Source organism: Scomber japonicus, chromosome 1, assembly GCF_027409825.1.
Source record: "Scomber japonicus isolate fScoJap1 chromosome 1, fScoJap1.pri, whole genome shotgun sequence".
In the NCBI taxonomy this organism is placed as follows: Eukaryota; Metazoa; Chordata; class Actinopteri; order Scombriformes; family Scombridae; genus Scomber; species Scomber japonicus.
Window position 1 is genome coordinate 21090333 of NC_070578.1, and position 19072 is coordinate 21109404.

Here is a 19072-nt window from a genome sequence, read left to right on the forward strand (position 1 = left end):
GAGGATAAATTCATTGTGTGAAGGTATAGCTGTGTGGCAGTAGGTGACAGTAACATTAAAAAATAATGTTTGTTGTGCTGTCTTCCTTTTCATCCCTATCCACTATCAACTGTATCAATAATTTATTGACTATAGCAGCTCCTACATGAAGTAAGTCACCTCATGTTTCTTTAGTATCAAGTTGTTTTTGGCTTTCTTTCATTTTAAAAACACCTTTTTCTTACAGTGGTTGACCAAGCTCTTGATAAAACAGAAAGCATATTTAAAAGTCAATCTTTCTTATGAATGCAGTAAAATGTGTCAATATTTGTAGTAAAATAAATATTCTGTTGTTATTAGATTGTTATTAAGACTTTTCATATATAGCCAAAACTGGAAGATATTTACTGTAAAGTGAGCTTTAGGCTACCAGCCCCTCCTATTTGCCACTCCTGTTGATAAGAGGTGCTCCACCTGTCCCTGTTAGGATCCGCCCTGTGAATGTCTTGCTCGCAGGGCACAAGGAAGAGACCAGCGAGGCAGGTAAAATGTGGCCAGACAGGTCTGATGGGAATGCAGAGAGACAGAGAGAGCCAGAGAGAGAGGCTTGTTGGTTGCTGAGTGACTGACAAACCTTTCAGCCAGGTGTGTTAAGGAGCAGTAAGGCGTAATTAAACAATGACATAGTTGTATTTGAGTGTGGAACAGGTTTGCACCTGGTCATTCTCTGACAGAGAGAGGAACCTCGGACCCTGTGGAATCCCACCACCTCCACCACTTGACAGAGTGGAATTTCCCTCCTCTTCCCTGGCTGGGGCCGGGGGCAGATGGTCGCTCTGAGAGTTTGAGCAGAACTCAGGAAGGAGAGTGAGAGGAAGGGTGGGAGGGGGACAGACAGAGAGGGAGAGGAAGAGAGCCGAGGAGTGGACAGAAGAGTAGACATGCTTCGCTACAGTTCAGGACGAACTGTTTCCACCACCACAACAGAGGACTCTCCAGAGTCTTCAAGTGAGGTAAGAAGTCCCAGAGAACAGTAAGGACGCTGAGACTCTGCCTCTGTCTCTCCTCTTCTCTCTCTCACATCTCCTCTGTGTTTTGTAAACAGCCCATTGTGTTTTCCCCTGCCTCTTCTATTTTCCTTGTTGCTCTCAACTCTGCAGCAGCCACTTCGTCTCAATCTGTATGTACACTGAGATCAATTTTCTCTGTGTGTATATGCCAGCTACCATTTTCTGTTCCTAGTTCTGCTGAAAGTTCTTGTTTTTTTAGGATGTCTTCACTTACACGATCATGTAATGGGAACTGAATGTGCAGGATGCAGGGATGTCATGTTTATTTGAACAGCTCTCTGATAAAACAGGCCTTTGTACTAAACTGGCCTTTTAAGTTAAGTTATTCCCATTGTTTGATAATGAAAAAAGGCCCCATTATTATTTAGAAGACTGAGTGTGTGATATGAATGAATAAATTACTGCAGCCACTACAGTGAAAATGAAAACACATTTGCGTAGAAGACAACCAAACAAGACAACCACTGTACTGTAAACATGAGAACGGACGTATCCATAGCACACTTTCAGAGCATTTACATAAACTTTGTTTACTGCTCTGTTGCAAAAAAAAACCTGATGTAGGACTGTTAAGGTGTGTGAGTTTCTATGCTTCAGTGTAAATGACATGTCCCTGTGAACTCTAATGCAAAATGTGGGTTTGGTTGCATAACATCAGTAATTTGCCTTTTATCTGTTTGTATTTCTCAGAGGAGTATCAGACGCCTCAGGTTAACTCTCCATGCAGGAGATGATGGAAACAAGGAGCCCAAAACTGCAAACACAGTAAGCTGAATATCTCCCTCATTCAGATTCTACAATTAGCCATGGTATACCACCACCTACCTATAAGTCTTGCCTGACAGCCCCATTTAGATAGGTAAAGGTTTAATGAATGAGTTCAACTGGACTGAATTTCCTCAAGTTGAACTGAATTTGACTCAACAAACCAACTGAAGCCGTGTGTGTCTCTACAACAGCACAAACAAAAATAGTAACGTGGGATAATCCATCATATTATACAAATTCCTAGTAAGAGAGATGTTGGAGCCATTGAGATTTATGGCTTTTATCAGCTGGAGTGGTTACACAATCATGACAGCAGGGTGTGTGTGTGTGTGAGCTAATGCATTCACAGATGTTACACATTTACTTCAAAGCTCAACACCGGCTGTATTGTTAATCTATTCCATACTGTACTTTTTACATACTGAACAGAGAGTATATTATTCTCCACTTTTGATTTCTTAGATACATCCGAGAGTTTAGTTGACACAGCACTGAGACAAACACTGCTAACTAAACAAATAGTGACTGAAGAGCAGAACTACTCTCATTACAGTATCCAAGTTTATTTCGGTGTATTGTCACCATGTGATTTATGATTGTGCGTACATGCTGCGGGCTGTGTGGGTGTTTGCTGTAGTTGCCTGTGCCCCGGCCTTTGTTTGTGTTCAGGATCTGTGGTGCAGAGGCTGTGGCTAGTGTGAAAACTGAGTACAATTCTTTAGTCCTTGTTGGCACTGGGGAAGTGTTTGGTCCAGATGCATTGTGGTGTGTTTTTGTATGGACCTTAGCGCTGGGAGTGCTGTGTTCGACCAAACTTCCAAAAACTCAGCTGATAGCAGGCTGCTGTAATCTCTGAATGTGTTTCCCTTTGGGAGGGCGTGGCCATGACTATTGGAACTGATGTCAGAGGACAGTCTGGTCAAGAGTTAACACACATGGAGTAACACATGTTTTCAGTGATGATGTGTACTTCAGTGTGTGTTTAGCGAGGACATAACAGAGCTATTTATTTCTCCCTGACATACATCTCCAGCTCTAACACCAGAGTGACCAGTAAACTGTATGATCAGTTTGTATAGCTGATCATGTACCTCAAGTGTTATAAAAATATATCATAACATATAGTGCATTAAAACTAAATGGAAAAGCTTTGTGGAAAAAATACTGACCTATCTGGGATGATTGATACAAATGCTTGTGTTTGTCAAACTGTCAGAATAGTACTTTAAATAATAGTAAAGAAGAAGAAAATAAAAAAGTACAACAACAATTAGAAAGTCTCATTCAGAGTAACAATGCAGCAGTGCAGGTTTATGTAAATTAATTGAAATGCTAAAACAAGCTGATAGTTTTGCATGTGAGTGATATTTATTTATACAATATAGGTAAACATAACTTCAAAGGTACTTCCGGAGTTGAACTGAAGGGGAACGTCAGGGTTCAAGAGGTTTAAAAAAAAATAAAAATGCTGTGACACGTAACTATTGTTGTTGCAGCAACACTCACTTGAAATGCCTGCACAACGTCAAGAAAGGACACAGTTTTGATAAGGCTTGAGACGTCTTTATTTTAGCCTCAATCACTTTTCCACTGATCAATCTTTGATCTCAAACGTAATCAAGAGAGGATTTCAAATATGGGTTTGGTCACTTGCATTTCGTGTGATTTTTGTGATGGAAAAAGCAAAAAAGGGAAGATGTGAAGTTAATCAAGGAGGAAGGAAATGACAAAAACATCCTCTTCCAGAGATATCCAGAGATAATTTGGTTTCAGTTGAAACCCTGGTTCAAATAGTTATTCCCTATAAAATTAGAAAGGGTGTGACCTGCAACCTGACACATTATGGACACAATCCAACCAGTGACTGTGACCCAGATGCGACATAATACCTGTGCACCATGACACACAGACACAGAGTTGTTACATATAGATATTTCTACACCTACAGCATTGGATTTCAACATCACAATGGCCAAAAGTCTCTTCAAAGTGAACTCGATTCAGCCCAGTCTTTGTGCCATGACTTCAAATACAACTATCATGTTTGTGTCGGAAATAAGGAGTTAATCCAATCAATTGAGTCCTTCACAATACAGTTACATGATAGAGCAATCAGTTCATGAGCTATAAACAAGTGACAAGTAAAAAGCTTGACACTACACTGATATGTCATCATTTCAAAGAGGCTTTGTTCAGTAGTTTTTACACGTTTACATAATCCAGGGAGTCACTGACATCTATGGGCAGGTCAAGCTCCTCATGGAAACAAAACAAAGGGAAGTCTGTATGCTCTGTACATAGTTCCTTCCACCAAAATTACATAGCTTCAGTTTTAACAGGTAAACGAAGGCATTGTGAAATTCAAAGCTGACAGCACAAAGAGCATTGTGATGATGAGATCTAGAGAAGCAGTCTGTAGTTTTGTTAAAACATAGATGGCTGTCCTTCCCTCCCTTCTGTAGGAATTCACATCCGTCTATTAGCAGGCCTTCGGCATTTCTCAACACCAATGTCCTCTGTAGATTAAGTGGTGGAGAAATGTGAGGCTCGGCTCTGTCCACGAGACAACACTGGCGTCTTTGTTCTCTTGTCTCTGGTAGGAGTGGAGACTGATGTCTTCTTCTCTGAGTAACAGGTCCTGGAAGAATGTTTAGTTTGAGCAAAAGCTTTTAAAATATGTTTGAACATCACATCTATCTGTCCATCTATCTGTCTGCGTATCTTAAACAAAAATGTAGTTTGTTTGTTGCATTCATGGTCAATTGAAAGAACATATTTTCTGCATGTAACCAGAAACAATGACAGACCAGAGCACATTATTCCCATAGACACTATGCTAATTAGAAGGTACCGGTGTTGTGGAATGATGGCACAAAATAATAACACTTATTTTAAAATTTTTTGAAGTGTCCACACATGGAATAAAGCAAATCATCCACAACAGCTGCCTTGAATATGAGTTGTTTTTTTTCTCTGCAGGATGAAAAAGAAAAAGATGCGAAAAAGATGTGGAAGAAGAAAAATGGGCTGATCCAAAGAGAGAGGCCAGCTGGCAGGGAGTCACCTCAGCAGGTAGACAGCCACATCCACCACATGAATAATAGGCATGACAGTACAACGCATGTACTGCTTTCGCATGTGTGTCGCTGGCATCCGTCTGTAAAACACCTTCCTGCACACTCTCAGGCTGTCATCAATAATGTATTCATGGATATTCAACATGAGCAGATGCTTGTTGATGACTGCAACAAATTCAATGTCTCAAGTGTATCTGAAGAAGAGAAATGCTGTAGATTCATCCTAACTGGTTTGGTAAAATGTTTTATTATTCTCTGTGTGATGTGAAAATATGGAACAATGACAACAAGATTTTCAGGACAATTGGGGATTGTAAATATCCAGAAGAGCTGAAATGATCAGTCAATCTATTAGTTAGTCTGATAAGAAATATTGTTTTCCATGATAGTAAAATTGATATGGATAAAATCGATTGATTAATTGAATACTTGCTCTTAATAATGTCCAAACAAAACATTTGACTCTTGCTATAGATCTGAAATATTCATAGAAATTGAAGCTAAGTTGCCTGTGAATATTACAACCATTTGTTATTTTGTTGTCTAAACTTTTTGAAGTGCTGCACTGCTCTTGTGCTGGTGTGCATCTCTTTTCATTGGTTGCCCGGCTGTTGGAGGCACAATAGGCAGGAACAGCAGCTCACGTACCGGGTTGCAGAAACATGACACCTCCAGTGGACCTTGCATTTTTTTAGCCATCAGTTCCCAACCTTCTGTTTCCAGTGCTCAGCAGCAGTAACGCTGGAAATACCTGATCAAGTGCACATGTGCAAGGATGTGCATTCACACACAAAAACACATTGTAAAGTACAACTGCAAGTGTGAACGTGCACACAAGGAGGCACAGAAAAACGCAAACACAATGACTAAGTCAGCCTCAGTTGGAGGGTGGCTACAGAAACCTGACCGGTATGATCCTGTCTCCCTCAGCACCTCAGAGACATGACCAATGGGGTGCCAGAGACCTTGCTGCAGCATCATGGGCCCAAAGTGTACGGAGTAGTGCGGAGGACAGGCTCGGACAGACAGCAGGAAGTGATGGCGCGAGAGTGGACGGTCAATCACCTTCATGATGAGATGAAGTACATCAGGGAGGTGAGTGGAGACAACAATAAAATATGAGATAAACAAGCAGCCATCAGTTTACAGTGACCAGATGTTTCGACCATTTCATCTGTGCAGGCTTGTGCAGGATGGGTCGCTGTGTATATAATCTCTGTATGGTCTCTGTATCTGCGTACAGGTGAGAGATTCTCTGGAGAAGGTGAGAGAGCGTATGTATGGGCAATTTGGAGGAATGCAGCAATCAATGCAGAAGCTTTCACAGGAAATCAGGGTAAAGAATTACAGTATGTAACAACATGTGGCCTCTCAGAGCTGCTTAATCAAACTCCACACTATGAAGCTGTGACTAAATCTAAAAATGCAGTGTATCATGTGTGTTTCTGCAGGCTGCCAATTCACATCGGAGGAGCCTGGAGTCAGAGGTGAAGGTCCGAACAGCAGCCATGGAGAGCTTTGATCAGATGAACAGCTCCCTTATATCTGCTAACATTGGCCTTCAGGTAACAAATCAAAGAAACTGAAACTGTGAAGACCTTCTTCACGTTAGCTGCATGCAATTACAGAAAGAGTTAGATTGCTGAAACAAGTTTGCTTTGCAGAAATCCGTTCTAGAGAACTGTCAGAACAGAGTGGACATGAGGGAGGAGGTGAAGAGTTTGCGCAGTACCTGTGAGAAAACACAAGAGAAACTCAGAGATAAGGAGAGGGAGCTGGCTGCTGCCCAGGCTGAAAACCAGACTTTGAGACTCCAGGTAAACAAGCAGTGTAAGCACACTCACACGGTCATTCATACAAACCCACATGCATCTGCATATTTCAAAAACATTAGCGTGGAAGTACCTTAGCTGACAATTTCTCTGAGATAGTGTTCAACCAGCTGGTGTGACAAGTGGGTGCTCATATGGCCTGCTGCTTAATGATCTGATGAGTCAGTAAGAGACTGAGATGGACAAGTTATGCAGGATTGTATGAACAAAGATAAGGCTTTACATACAACAATTATTCTTTATAATGTGTGTTTATGTGTGTCATCATCTATTTTTTCTATTATATAACTACTGTACCAGATAGTTTTCCACTCTCAGTAATTCTTCTCTAACAGTGTTTGCAGTAGGTTACAGTGAAAATATATATATATATCATTAAAATAGCCCGGCTTCATTCAGAACTGGGTATAACCAGGTATTGTATCTTATTTTCTTTTGAACTGACTAAGAAATACAATATGAGGAATAATAGATAAAGCACTGTGTTCTCATCCAGAAGATTGTATAATAGATGATCCTACTGCAGAATAAAAACACATCAGCTGCATCTGCATTTTGTACTCTGTGTCAATATGGAATAATCAGCTCAGCAGAGTTATAATTTTTGCTGCGCTGTGAATTGTGCAGGTGGAGTCTTCACAGGAGGCCCACAGTCAGGCGCTGCAGGAACTCTCAGCAACACTTCAGAGGGAGTATGAAGAAAAGCTGCTGGAGGAGCAACTGAAACACAGGGAGGAGATTGAAAACCTACAGGTCCGCATTCTTTACCTCTTTGTTTATTAAGTCTCACAATGGTACATTCCATATAGTTTGAATGCCAATAGAAACCACACATCATACAGTATATCACAGGAACCAGATACTTATGTGACAATTACTCAAAACACCTCAGATGATTTTGATTTTAAGACATTTTACAAGTATTATAAAGCAGTTTTGTCTAATGAAAATTACAACAATGAGGTCATTTAATGAGCAGCTTCTATATCTGAACCAAAATGTATTTTTGCTTACACAGGCTCAACTTGATGAGTACATCAGGCGGCTGGAGGAAGCAGAGAGGAATATGAGGAGTGCAGAGACCAAGATATCCGAGAGGGATCAGAGGATCAGTGAACTTGAGCGTCTACTAGACTGTATGGGAAAAGTAAGGGAAGATTTAAATGAGAGGTCCTAATTTTTGAAATTATAATTCATATTCCCTTACGTACATTGAAACATTTTTTATAGATACCCACTTGATTTGTAAGAGCTATCTTACATTAGCATTGGAGTGCGTTTTTGCACAGAATGAGGACTCTGGATTTTGACCTCCATCACTAACATTGATACCATATTAGGAAGGGATCTATTTGGGGCTTACATGGAGAGGAGGAATTATTGCAGATACCAAAAACTATTTTTTTGAACTTATGGACATGTGTGTGTAAGACAAACTGAAAAATGTGAGCCCAGCCTATAGTTGCCTTTACCTCTTGCACATAATAACCAGCTTGCAATCATTTCATAGGAAAAGACTCAACTTCAAAGGAAACTGCAAGAATGTGAACAGCATCTACGCTTGATGGAGTTGGAAGACAGAACTGATTCAACTGTAGCCCAAAGGTACAAAATAAATTAATACAAAATAAAAATAAATTGTCAAGTTTGACAAAACAATCCCAACTAAAGGTCCAATAGCTTTTACCTGGGATTTTAACCATTTCACACAGTCCTAATGAGTGGATGGAGTTTTCTCAGTTGGATCTTAAGTTCAAGTTTTTTTTGTGAGCTGAACGAGTAATAAACTACAGAAGAAGATTATAAGTGCACCTTGACTAAAGGTTGTTTTGTCTACAACTAATTTTCAAAGTTAAGAATATATTCTTATGGCTCCGAAAAAGTTTTGTTTTGGCAGAGGCGTAGTACAGACACCAGAGCGCTGAGTTTATTTGTGAGAATAAATGGTCACTGGTCATCTTTAGGTCCAAAGTGCTGCAAAGTGAAGCTGTGGATCTCCGCGAGAGAATCAAACATTTGAACGACATGGTGTTCTGCCAGCAGAGGAAAGTCAAAGGAATGATCGAGGAGGTGAGGTGACTGTAGTTATCTCTGTGGGAGTATTTTGGTTTTGTGTTCATATTTGTTTTGATAATGGGTGTGGATGAGATATATACATATGTCAGCTTAAGTAGCTTGATTAATTAAGTGCACAAAAGATACTTAAAACCTGACCTGAGTACATAAAGGGTGTGGCATCCTGGTGGAAATTAGTGGTTAAGATCCAGAAAGTATTCACACCCCTTCACTTGCCCCACATTTTGTCATGTTACAGCCTTATTCCAAAATGGATTAAATTCCTTTTTTTCTCATCAATCTTCACACAATACCCCATAATGATGAAGCGAAAAAGGTTTTTTAAGAAATGTTTGAAAATGTATTAGAAATAAAAAAAAAACTGAAATATCGTATGTACATAAGTATTCACACCATTTTCTAAAATTGAGCTCAGGTGTATCCTACTTCCACTGATCATCCTTGAGATGTTTCTGCAACTTGATTGGAGTCCACCATTAGTAAATTCAATTGATTGGACATGATTTGGAAAGGCACACACCTGTCTATATAAGGTGGAGGAAGTGGAGAGAGGAGAACCTGGAAGAGCTAAGGGAAGCTGGCCTGTAAACTACTTGCTTTTAGGCTGGAACAAACTGCACACACTCAATCACAATCATTCACTCAGCCAGTCAGAAATGCTCATCTGAAGCCCATCACAGAAAGCCACCACTGCAAGTTCACCAGAGGAAAGCATACAAGTCTATAAAAATACATAAACAATAAATGAATTGTAAATTGGGTTTATACTGAGCTTTTCCTTCCATTCAATTAGCACTAAATTACTTACATAGTTATTTCCAGGAAACTTTCAATTGAATTACTGGGAAATTACAGATGTGTAAAATAAAGCATCAATGCCAACAATCTATACAAGATCATAATGTTGAATCAAATAAACTGTGGAGAGAAACGATCAGACTGAAAATACTGTTATAAATATCTGTTTGCTAATAAGTGTTGTCTTTTTGAAATTGTGAAGGTTGAAACACTTCGAGCTCAAGTTGCTCAGAAAGATATGTTCATCTCAGAGCTTCTGGACAGAATTGCAATAGTGGAGTGTGAGGTGAGACAACAGTACAACAACTGTGTGTTTGTTGCATGTTTTGGTTACGGTGTGGTGTGGTTAAGTTCTGCATGATATCAGATGGTTTCCTGGGCTGCTGTGTGCTGTGTATGTCCTGAACTTTCAGCAATGTGTGTTTTTCATTACTCCTGTCAAGTCACTTTCACACGTGAAGTCCTTTGCATGTATCTGACCTGACAGTGTTGTTTCCTCTTTTCCTTTTCCTAGAATAATGAATTAGAAGACAAGCTGAAGTATTTTATGTCTACACAGACTAATAGGCCACGAGAGGTTTTGGAAACCAGGGAGATAGGAGTGGGCTGCGATCTGCTCCACAGGTAAGAGGCAAAGTTGAAGAAACATGCTGAGTAGAATAAGGTGTGTTTGGTGCTTCATTTGGAGGTAGCTTCTCACTCTGATGTCTGACTATGCATCCACAGAGGTGAAGCAAAAAGGCATGATGTTGAAACTCCTGTTCAGTGTGAATCATCTCATCTCCGTCTCATACAACATCCACCACCTGTTCAACATCCGTCTCCTGTACAACCTTTGTGCCCTGTACAACCTTCATCACCCATGCAACCTTCATCACCCATACAACCTCCATGCCCATTACAATCTTCCTTCTCTACACAACCTCCATCTCCCATGCAACTTTCACCCCCCACATCTCCCATTCAACATCCATCTTTCTATCGAACAACGCTGACACCATCAAGGACTTTCATATCTAACAACCCTCCGCCCAGCAGGCTGGAATCCAGTTTACTTCGATACACTCCTGTTGAGTACAGCCGCTTCCTGCAGTCCCACCCGTCAGTACCCAGTGGATCCTTCCCCTACATCCGTCCATCTGAATCTGAACCTCCTGTGAGCAGCAGAGACGAGGCTAACGCTGAAACAAACTTGGACATAAGCTCAAGTCCAGAAGAATCCACTTCGCCACCGTCCAATTCTCGAGCAAGATCAAGACCATCTCAAGTTTATACACCGTTCATGAAACTGATGGAAGTAACAGCAAAGATAAATATAGAGTGATGCGACAGGAAATCTGTTTGTTTGTTTTCTTGCCAAGATAGTTAAAGGTGCAGTGTTTAGTAGCATCTAGTGAAACAGACTTGGCAGAAGTTGGAATATAATACTCATGAATATATTTCAATTGAAAATAAGAATTGTTGTCTACATAGGGAGCAGGTCCTCTTCAATAGAGCCCACCATGTTGCACCACCATGTTTCTACAGTAGCCCAGAACAAACCAAACACTGGCTCTAGAGAGGGTCATTCATGTTTTTTGCAAGTTTCGTGGTTCTCCTACATGCTTGGAAGGGCAGAAGAAGGCGTATTAAGTTGGTTGCAATCTGTAACCTCACTGCTAGATGCCACTAAAATCCTCCACACTGGTCCTTTAAATAATAAGATAGATACATACCACTATACAAGCCTTGCTCTGGCTGCTTGTAGCCAGAGTAACATAGTGTTACTGGGGAGGTTTGCAAAGTTGTTTTACAGTTTGTCTTTTGTACAAATTAAACAAACAAGATATAACATGCTAATTAGCAAGCTTTAGATGTGCTGGTAGGTTTATATTTAAACAAGACGTGTTGATAGACATTGTTTGTACCTTTGGACAGGGCCAGGCTAGCTCTTTCCACCTGTTTCCAGTTTTTTGCTATGCTAGGCTAATCCATTGTTGGTGGTTTTCATCTTCTCAACTAACTCTTGGCAAGAAAGCAAATCCAATTCCTCTGAAACAGTTTTATTTCCATTGTTTATTATTATTTTAAAAATCACCATATGTGACACAGAAGATATTTCTTTAAAGGCCTAAGTTAATAGACTATTTGTCACTTCTCTGTTACATATGGTGAAAAAATGAATCTGGTTGGTGTTGTAAAAAGTCTTGTAGGTTTTCAGCCTATGTTTGCACACGGCACTCTACTGTTGTTATGGGACATCCAATAACAGTATAAACAAACGGATGCTCTATAAATATATTTTGTAAATAATGTGCTGCGGTAAATGTAGCTCACTTATTTTGCTCACTGATATGAGCATTAAAATGTGCATGAAGGTCGACATGGTTTATGTGTGTATTTTCCTATAATTTTCTATCAGTTCTGTACAAATTAAATGAATGTTATTGTATAAAATATTTATTAACATGCAGTGTGCCTTTGTGAATAGCCTACGGTCAGATACTGGTGGTAGGGATGATTAATGAATATCTCAAAATTGTCAACAGGGTATGTTTTAAAGTACATTTCTGTGCTAATGATAAAACTGTTAAATCTCCTTTAGTATGATGACTTTACTAAGATTACTGCCATTCCTGAGCCAAAGGCACAAGTGTTATCCAGATCTTGTCTGCACTGCCAGAACTGTGTAAAGAAGAAAAAGCTTTATGGTGTACCTTTTCCTTAATGATACATATCATACTGAGACTAATGATGAGAGGCCAGCATATGTTTGAATAATAAAGACTATATTGTTTTATAAGTAAACAGATATCTTGATTGTATCAATGGACACCCACACTTACCTGTCTGAATTCTCTTTCTAATGATTACATTTGACACTTTTATAAAAATATCACACACAATCACATGCATGAACACTGACCTCAAGGTGAATTTAACTTTGTAAAAGGCCAAGTTAGTGAATACAGCACTGTGAAGACACTTTAGGCCCTAAACTAAAGTGAGGATGCTTTAAAAATAACTCCATGAATAGTTTTTATTTAGCAGTTAACATCATACAAAGTTCAGTAAACAGAAGAAATCTAAATCAAATTAATATTTAGTGTGACCACATTTTGCCTTTAAAACAGCAGCAGTTCTCCTTGGTAAACACAGTTTTTCAGGTAGACTGTTAGAAGTCTGGCTCTGTGGGGGCCAAACCATCTGTTGGAGGACTCCTTGCTATTCTTGTTGCTGAGGACAGTTCTTTATGACCCTGGCTGTATGTTTGGGGTTATTGTCATGTCACAGAACAAACTTGGGAGTGATCAGATGCCTCCCTGATAGTGTTGTATAATGGATAACGATCTAGACATCTAAAGTGCCTAAAAGTTTTACACAGTACTTTTTGTCTGTTTGGGGAACTCTGAGTATGCAGATAGTGCAGTGTGTATTTGTAGACATTTAAATTATGCATACACATTTCTTAAGGAAACGTTTTAGTTACCAGGTAAAACCCTAAATAAATTATTGAATGAATTGAGTCAGTAAAGTCAAAAGTAAATAAAAATGTTTATAAGCTGTAGGGTAAGAAATGGTTTTACATTCACAAAAAACTTTTCAACTTCAAGATGTACTTGGGACAAAAGACTAAAACTGTGGACAGGGTTAGAAATGTGTCAATGATATGATATTAAAAAGAAAGCAAATGAGCTGAATTGCTGAATGTAAAAAAGCTATTAATACTTATATCTGGTATGATATGAATTAGTAAACAGGATACAGACCCATAATACATGCTTTGAAAAAGAGGAAGTTGCAGCACAATAAAAAAAAATCATAACTTTGTGGAAAAACAATTAGACAAAAGTAAACAAAGGTTTTCTTCCAACAGTATGGCCACAGTTGAACTTCTGAACAGACTTTGAACCCTGATCAGGGACAGAGAGGACACAGCTGTAACCTCTTGTTTGACTGACTGGGTCATTGTTCGATGAACTGTGTAAGAAATGGGCTGGCACTGGCTGGGAAACATCTGGATGGGAAATGCAGCTGTGGAAAATCAGAGTTGGTGAAGTCTGTTGAGACATATCACACAGAAGGGAGAAACCCGTCACAGTGCTCTCTAGCAGTCCTTCTCGTCCTCCTTGGTGTTGATTGCCACATTTGACCTCCAGAGGGCAGCAACACATCTTCACTGAAGAGCTGCACTATATTGTCCTGAGCACTTTGGGGCGCTACAGCTGCACTGCCCGTGTTTGATTTCGCCTCACGAAGAAGAATAAGAACAAGAAATAGGAAAAAGAAGAAGAAGAAGAAGAAGAAACACATTTTTGAAATGTTGTTCTGTAATAGTTAAGATGCCGAAGAAGAGAAACTGCTACTAAAAGAGGTTTATGGCGCTTTCTCACAACAAAAAGCCCATTTTAATTTAATGTATAAGTGGGAGGTTTTATGATGAATGTTAAACTGAGTCGTTAAGTTACTTCTTAGTGTTTGTTGATGGCTGAAGCTAGCTGCTGTAGTAGCTAACAGTGATGTCTTCGTCGTGGACAGAGCGCCAGGGACAGGTGGGAGACCTGAGACACCAGAGCCGAGAAGAGCTCCAAGAACTGCTGCTCCGACAGGACAAGATCCTCTCCAACAAGTAAATATCAGTTTGGTCCTCACATTATGATGAGCACACGATGAAGTTAAAGCATGAAAACATAAAACCCCACTTAAAGTAGCTCTTATACAGTTTGATAATATAGTTTGACAAAATATACATGACGCACACAAAATAGTTTGAGTACTTCTAATGGAGCATTTCCCACGTTATCAGTATTTCTGTTGTTCCTCCTCAACAGTGTAGTAAGTTTTACAGACGTTTTAGTGAGCACGGTTGATCTAATATATTAATATAATAAAGGTTCAAGACTCCAGCAACAAGTAATGTAAAAAAAAACAACCCAACAACCCTAAAACAAATAAAACATTATTGTGACTCAAATAGGTTTCTGCTTCTGGGCTTCATCGAGATAATAATAACAACAATGATGATGATAATAATATTAATGATACAGTAATACTAGTAATAATAATAGTAATGATAACAATAAACATAATGTGATGTATGATGACCCTGGCCATGGTCTAACAATAACGTTTCAATTTCTTCAATGCTTTTGAACCCTTCAGAGAAAGGAAGCGACAACTTCATTATTTTCATGACTTAATGCCAGACATGCGATGCTGCAAAATTATTACAACACATTTTTGATCATCCGGAGTTTTGCGAATTGTCCTATACAATTTATTTGAATCTGTAAAAATGCTTTATTTAAATATATAATATAAATGTCGGCATCCATTCCAGTTTCAAAAGTGGTTTATATATCAAATACAGACTGTGGTTAGAATGAGTATGAATGTAAAATAATGGCTTTGTGTTGTACACAGAAGATTATTACAGACTCTTCCTGACAAAGGGAAAAAGATACGAGAATTTGCAGAGAGGGTGCGCCTTGCCATTGAACATCACGATGAAGAAGAGAAGAAACAACATTTGGTGTCTGATGCCAGGACAGAGCTACAGTCCAAGTACCAGCAGGCTTTCACTATGCAACAACGTGCTGTCCAGAATACTCCAGGCAGCACGGTACAGGAGAAGGAGACATCACCTGTCTCAACTCAAGTGCAGAAAAACCACACTTTGGACCAGCAACAAGAGCAGTTTGTCTCCAGAGCAGCTGCTGTTGAAACCATGGAGACGGTTGCTGCTGGGGCCTCTCTGAACTCGGATGGGACAATACAGGGTGACCTTGTGGAGGCCTTAGAAAGGGTCACACTGTCTGAAACTGCTAGGACTGGTGAGACCACAGACCCGTTAAAGAGTACAGCAAGAGACAGTGACACTCTCAGAAAGCAGGTGTCAAAAAAACCTCACTATGTCACCGTCCTGGAAAAATCAGAGAAGATTTCAGCCTCTGGGAAGCAAAAATTCAAACTAAATGTGTGAGTAGTGTATTGACTATTTACAATAATCTTAAACCAAACAAATTTAGTAGATGTCTTCCAATAACATTGTCTGTCATTGTGGTTATGCTGCATTCCTGAATTTCTGATAATTTTTATATGATTGGAAGTCTTCTCAACATGTTACTCTGTGGCAACTCTGTTGTTGTTTCCAGGCTGCCCCACAGAAGTGACAACTCTCCTTCAGGATCCTCGTCACCCAGCCAGTCTTCTGCGGGCTCATCACCGCTTTCCGCACAGGCCAGGTTGGAGCGGGACAAAAAACATCTGGATGACATCACTGCTGCAAGACTCCCTCCTCTCCACCATAGCCCAGCTCAGCTTCTGTCTCTGCAAGAGTCGGCCATCCTCCTAAAAGAGCAGACAAAGAAACAGCAGGTTAGTGTGTAGATGGATGGAGCTGTGTACAGGCTGAACTCTCCAGACTCTTGTCTAATACATGCAGTGTATATATTACACTACATTACACATTATAGACATTACAGAGTTAGAAGGAAAGTCATTACAGGTGCATTCTTCAGGTGCACACAACCCCAGCTCCAAACGAATGCGAATATAATCTCATCAATTTTATGAATTGATAATATGTCAGTGTTCTCTAAACAGCTTGCTGTACTGGCCCCCGAAATGGCCAACAAAATCAATTGTTGCACATTTAACTTTATACATTAAACAAAATAGCTTGAAGTATGCAGAGGATTATTTAGTTCTGTGAAAAAAATCTAACATTTATTATTGTGACCAGTAATAAATATTACTTTTAGTCGCCAGGTCTTTTTTATTCATCCCAGCAGCTACTGACAAGGTTATTTTGAACACTTTGTAGAAGATACTTAGTTAAATTAAAGATAAAAGGTGTAGTGTTAAAGATCAAAAAGGCAGCTCTCAGTTACTATTGTAACATAATATTCACAAACTAGTTTATTCTGTTATAGTGAGTTTAGTGTTGTATCTGGATGCTTAATTTCAAAACATAACTTTATGCATGTTTTAGCATACAATACAACACTGACTTATCTTTACATGGGAACATCTTATTTAATGATGAGGGAATTAATTAATAATGAATCCAACTAGTGTGAATCGTCTGTATCAGATCTCTCTAACAACTCTAGAGGGCAGCATTTAGGTTGTGTCAGTTGTATCACTTCACATCCAAAGTAAGGAATGTAGAGCCAAATGTCAATGTGCTGCTGTCAACTTGCAGAAGTCTGTAAAGCTTATGACCAGTCCTACTTTTGTTGGTGGTTTAAAGACTGTGGCTGTGCTTCTTTATGATAATGCACTTGTTTTCTGTTTACAAGCCTATTCATGTCAACTTTTTCCTCTTTGTTGTGTTTAATTTCAGGAGTTGCAGGCCAAGCTGGCAGCCCAGAATCTGTCTGAGGGATTGAAGATCTCTGTGGGAAGCTACACTCCTGACGGTGGCCCCATGGCTGCCTACAGAGAGGTTCACGATGAAGGAGCCCAGCTCTCCTCAGAGGAAGACTGATCCTGGAAGGCCAGAGCTGGGGAAACCAGTGTGACCTTGGCCTCTTGGTTAAGCAGGCTTTGGACCTCATGATCAGGGCCCATCAAACAGGATTTTCACTCCAAGGACAGGATTTCTTAAGAGTGGAAAAGGGTCTTTGCCTGGTGTGAAGGCGTAGTTGGAATCCCAGACTCAGCTCAGGGAATTGAATGGCAGGTTGAAAAACTAGCTTTCTTAATTGTCAGTCAGTTTGTTTCAGGTTCAGTTGTTTCTTGCATGTTTGCTACCTGCAGTTGAGTTAACACTCTTGGATGCTAAATTTTAAATTAGCATCATGAAGGAAATGCTCCTTATCCTATACTGAAACTGATGATATTGCAGCTTTCTTGGCCTGAGAGTATTGTATGTTGAAATTCTTATTTCAGTGTGTTAATAATAAAATGCACTTAAAACTCATCAGCCGGTGGGTTAGACTGTTTTGGCACAATGGCGACTGTTCACAGCTTTGTCTAAAGAATAGACATGAACCAGCAGACATCTAAATATTACATGATGTACAACAGAACTGAATAAATGCATCTGATTTCTCAAATGATTGTGTTTGTCTTAAGTTTGGTGGAAATCCAGTTTTGAATCATGGACACTGAAGTACTTCATCAACTGTTCTGTAAGAGATTTAACTTTAATTTCTCGGGACCGGTATGAAACTCATCACTGATCAAGTTGTCAGGAAAAAAGATTTCTTGTCTTGTCAGTTTTCAATTTATTTGATGATCTAGTTTATGTAGTACCAAATAATCAGTGAATCACTGAAAATGCCAGCAAATAATACATTATTAGAAAGGAACCAATTGAATATTTTGTGCTCATATTGTTCACACTGCGTTCTACTCAGATATGTAATAGCAGTATCTTTGAGATTTCAGGTACACCCGTCTCTATAAATCCAAATGAACAGTAATTGGTGGTTTAATATAAATACTATAAACTGAACTGGACTGATCACATGGATGACATGGAAGACTTTCCTAAGACAGCTCAGGTCACTCACTAAAGATTATATGTTTGTACTGTTATATCCAGATGTTTTATAGAAAGGCGTTTGTTCTGCAAAAGGACTGAGTCATTGGAAGTATAACTTAAAGTGACTCTTACCTTTCTTGCATTTCACACAGCACTTTGAAAAAACTTCAACAGCAACAACCCCTCCTCCCTAACCCTGTGCCCTCTCCCCCGTCCCCTGTCCCCCTCCGTGAACGCGCACTACTGATATACTTTTCTTTTTCCTCGTGGGAGCAGCTGGAGGTGGAAGCCGTGGCCCACTTTTGTTGGTCATTGTCTGTCGCTACTGTCTGTTTACGGCTATCTCCGTGGATCATGGATGTATTATAATGCTGTGGACCCACAGCAGACTCTTGGGTGGGTGTGCGCGCGCGATTACGTAATGTGGGCAGGTCGCTCAGCCAATCATATCATTCGGACCGAATGATATGATTGGTCAGAGTTTTCACAGTATATTATGAGAATGGAATAATGATGAGTTTCTATGCCTGGTGGATCTCTCTAACATTTTAGAGTGCTATTACCTTATTAATAGCATTTCAACCTAAACAAAAAAATGTGTAAAAATGTAACAAAGGTAAGGGTAGCTTTAACTTTTAACCTGACCAAAAATATAAATCGTACAGTACAGTGTTGTAAATATACAGGTATAAAAACTGCACAAACTCTGTATTTATTCTTTACAATATCTAGGTGTCTACAATAATGAGCCCATCTATACATTAAAAGAAAAGTTGTGTATAAAAATGTGTCATACATTTTTGAGCCTATAACACACCTCAACATCTACTTCTTAAAGGCTGAGGAGTAAAATGTACACTATTTTCCACAGATATGGAGTAACATTTCTCAAAAAACATAAAAACCTCATATAGTTAAAAATGTGTGTCTAGTAGCTGGGCAAACTGTTTGAAATTTGCTTTGTATACATTTAATATTAATTAGTATTGTGTTGACATT

General features: G+C 39.4%; 1 protein-coding gene across 1 annotated transcript; it reads left to right on the top strand.

The window, feature by feature from the left end:
* Positions 1-488: 488 nt before the first annotated feature.
* Positions 489-17642, top strand: polr2m (RNA polymerase II subunit M). Its single transcript, XM_053319072.1, has 19 exons — positions 489-992; positions 1740-1814; positions 4797-4889; positions 5825-5989; positions 6138-6230; positions 6346-6459; positions 6559-6711; positions 7354-7479; positions 7745-7873; positions 8237-8331; positions 8691-8796; positions 9803-9886; positions 10115-10224; positions 10327-10920; positions 13740-13818; positions 14091-14209; positions 15004-15558; positions 15735-15957; positions 16928-17642. Exons 1-19 carry the CDS (start codon positions 921-923, stop codon positions 17069-17071), a joined length of 3129 nt encoding a protein of 1042 aa, XP_053175047.1. The 5' UTR covers positions 489-920; the 3' UTR covers positions 17072-17642.
* The last annotated feature ends 1430 nt before the right edge of the window (positions 17643-19072 follow it).

Bases quoted from the DNA above. Each gene is read 5' to 3' on its own strand.
- polr2m (XM_053319072.1), top strand. From the start codon at position 921: ATGCTTCGCTACAGTTCAGGACGAACTGTTTCCACCACCACAACAGAG. The intron at 9,887-10,114 runs GTGAGACAACAG...TCCTTTTCCTAG, and splicing joins TTGCAATAGTGGAGTGTGAG to AATAATGAATTAGAAGACAA. The intron at 10,921-13,739 runs GTGATGCGACAG...TTTGACCTCCAG, and splicing joins ACAGCAAAGATAAATATAGA to AGGGCAGCAACACATCTTCA.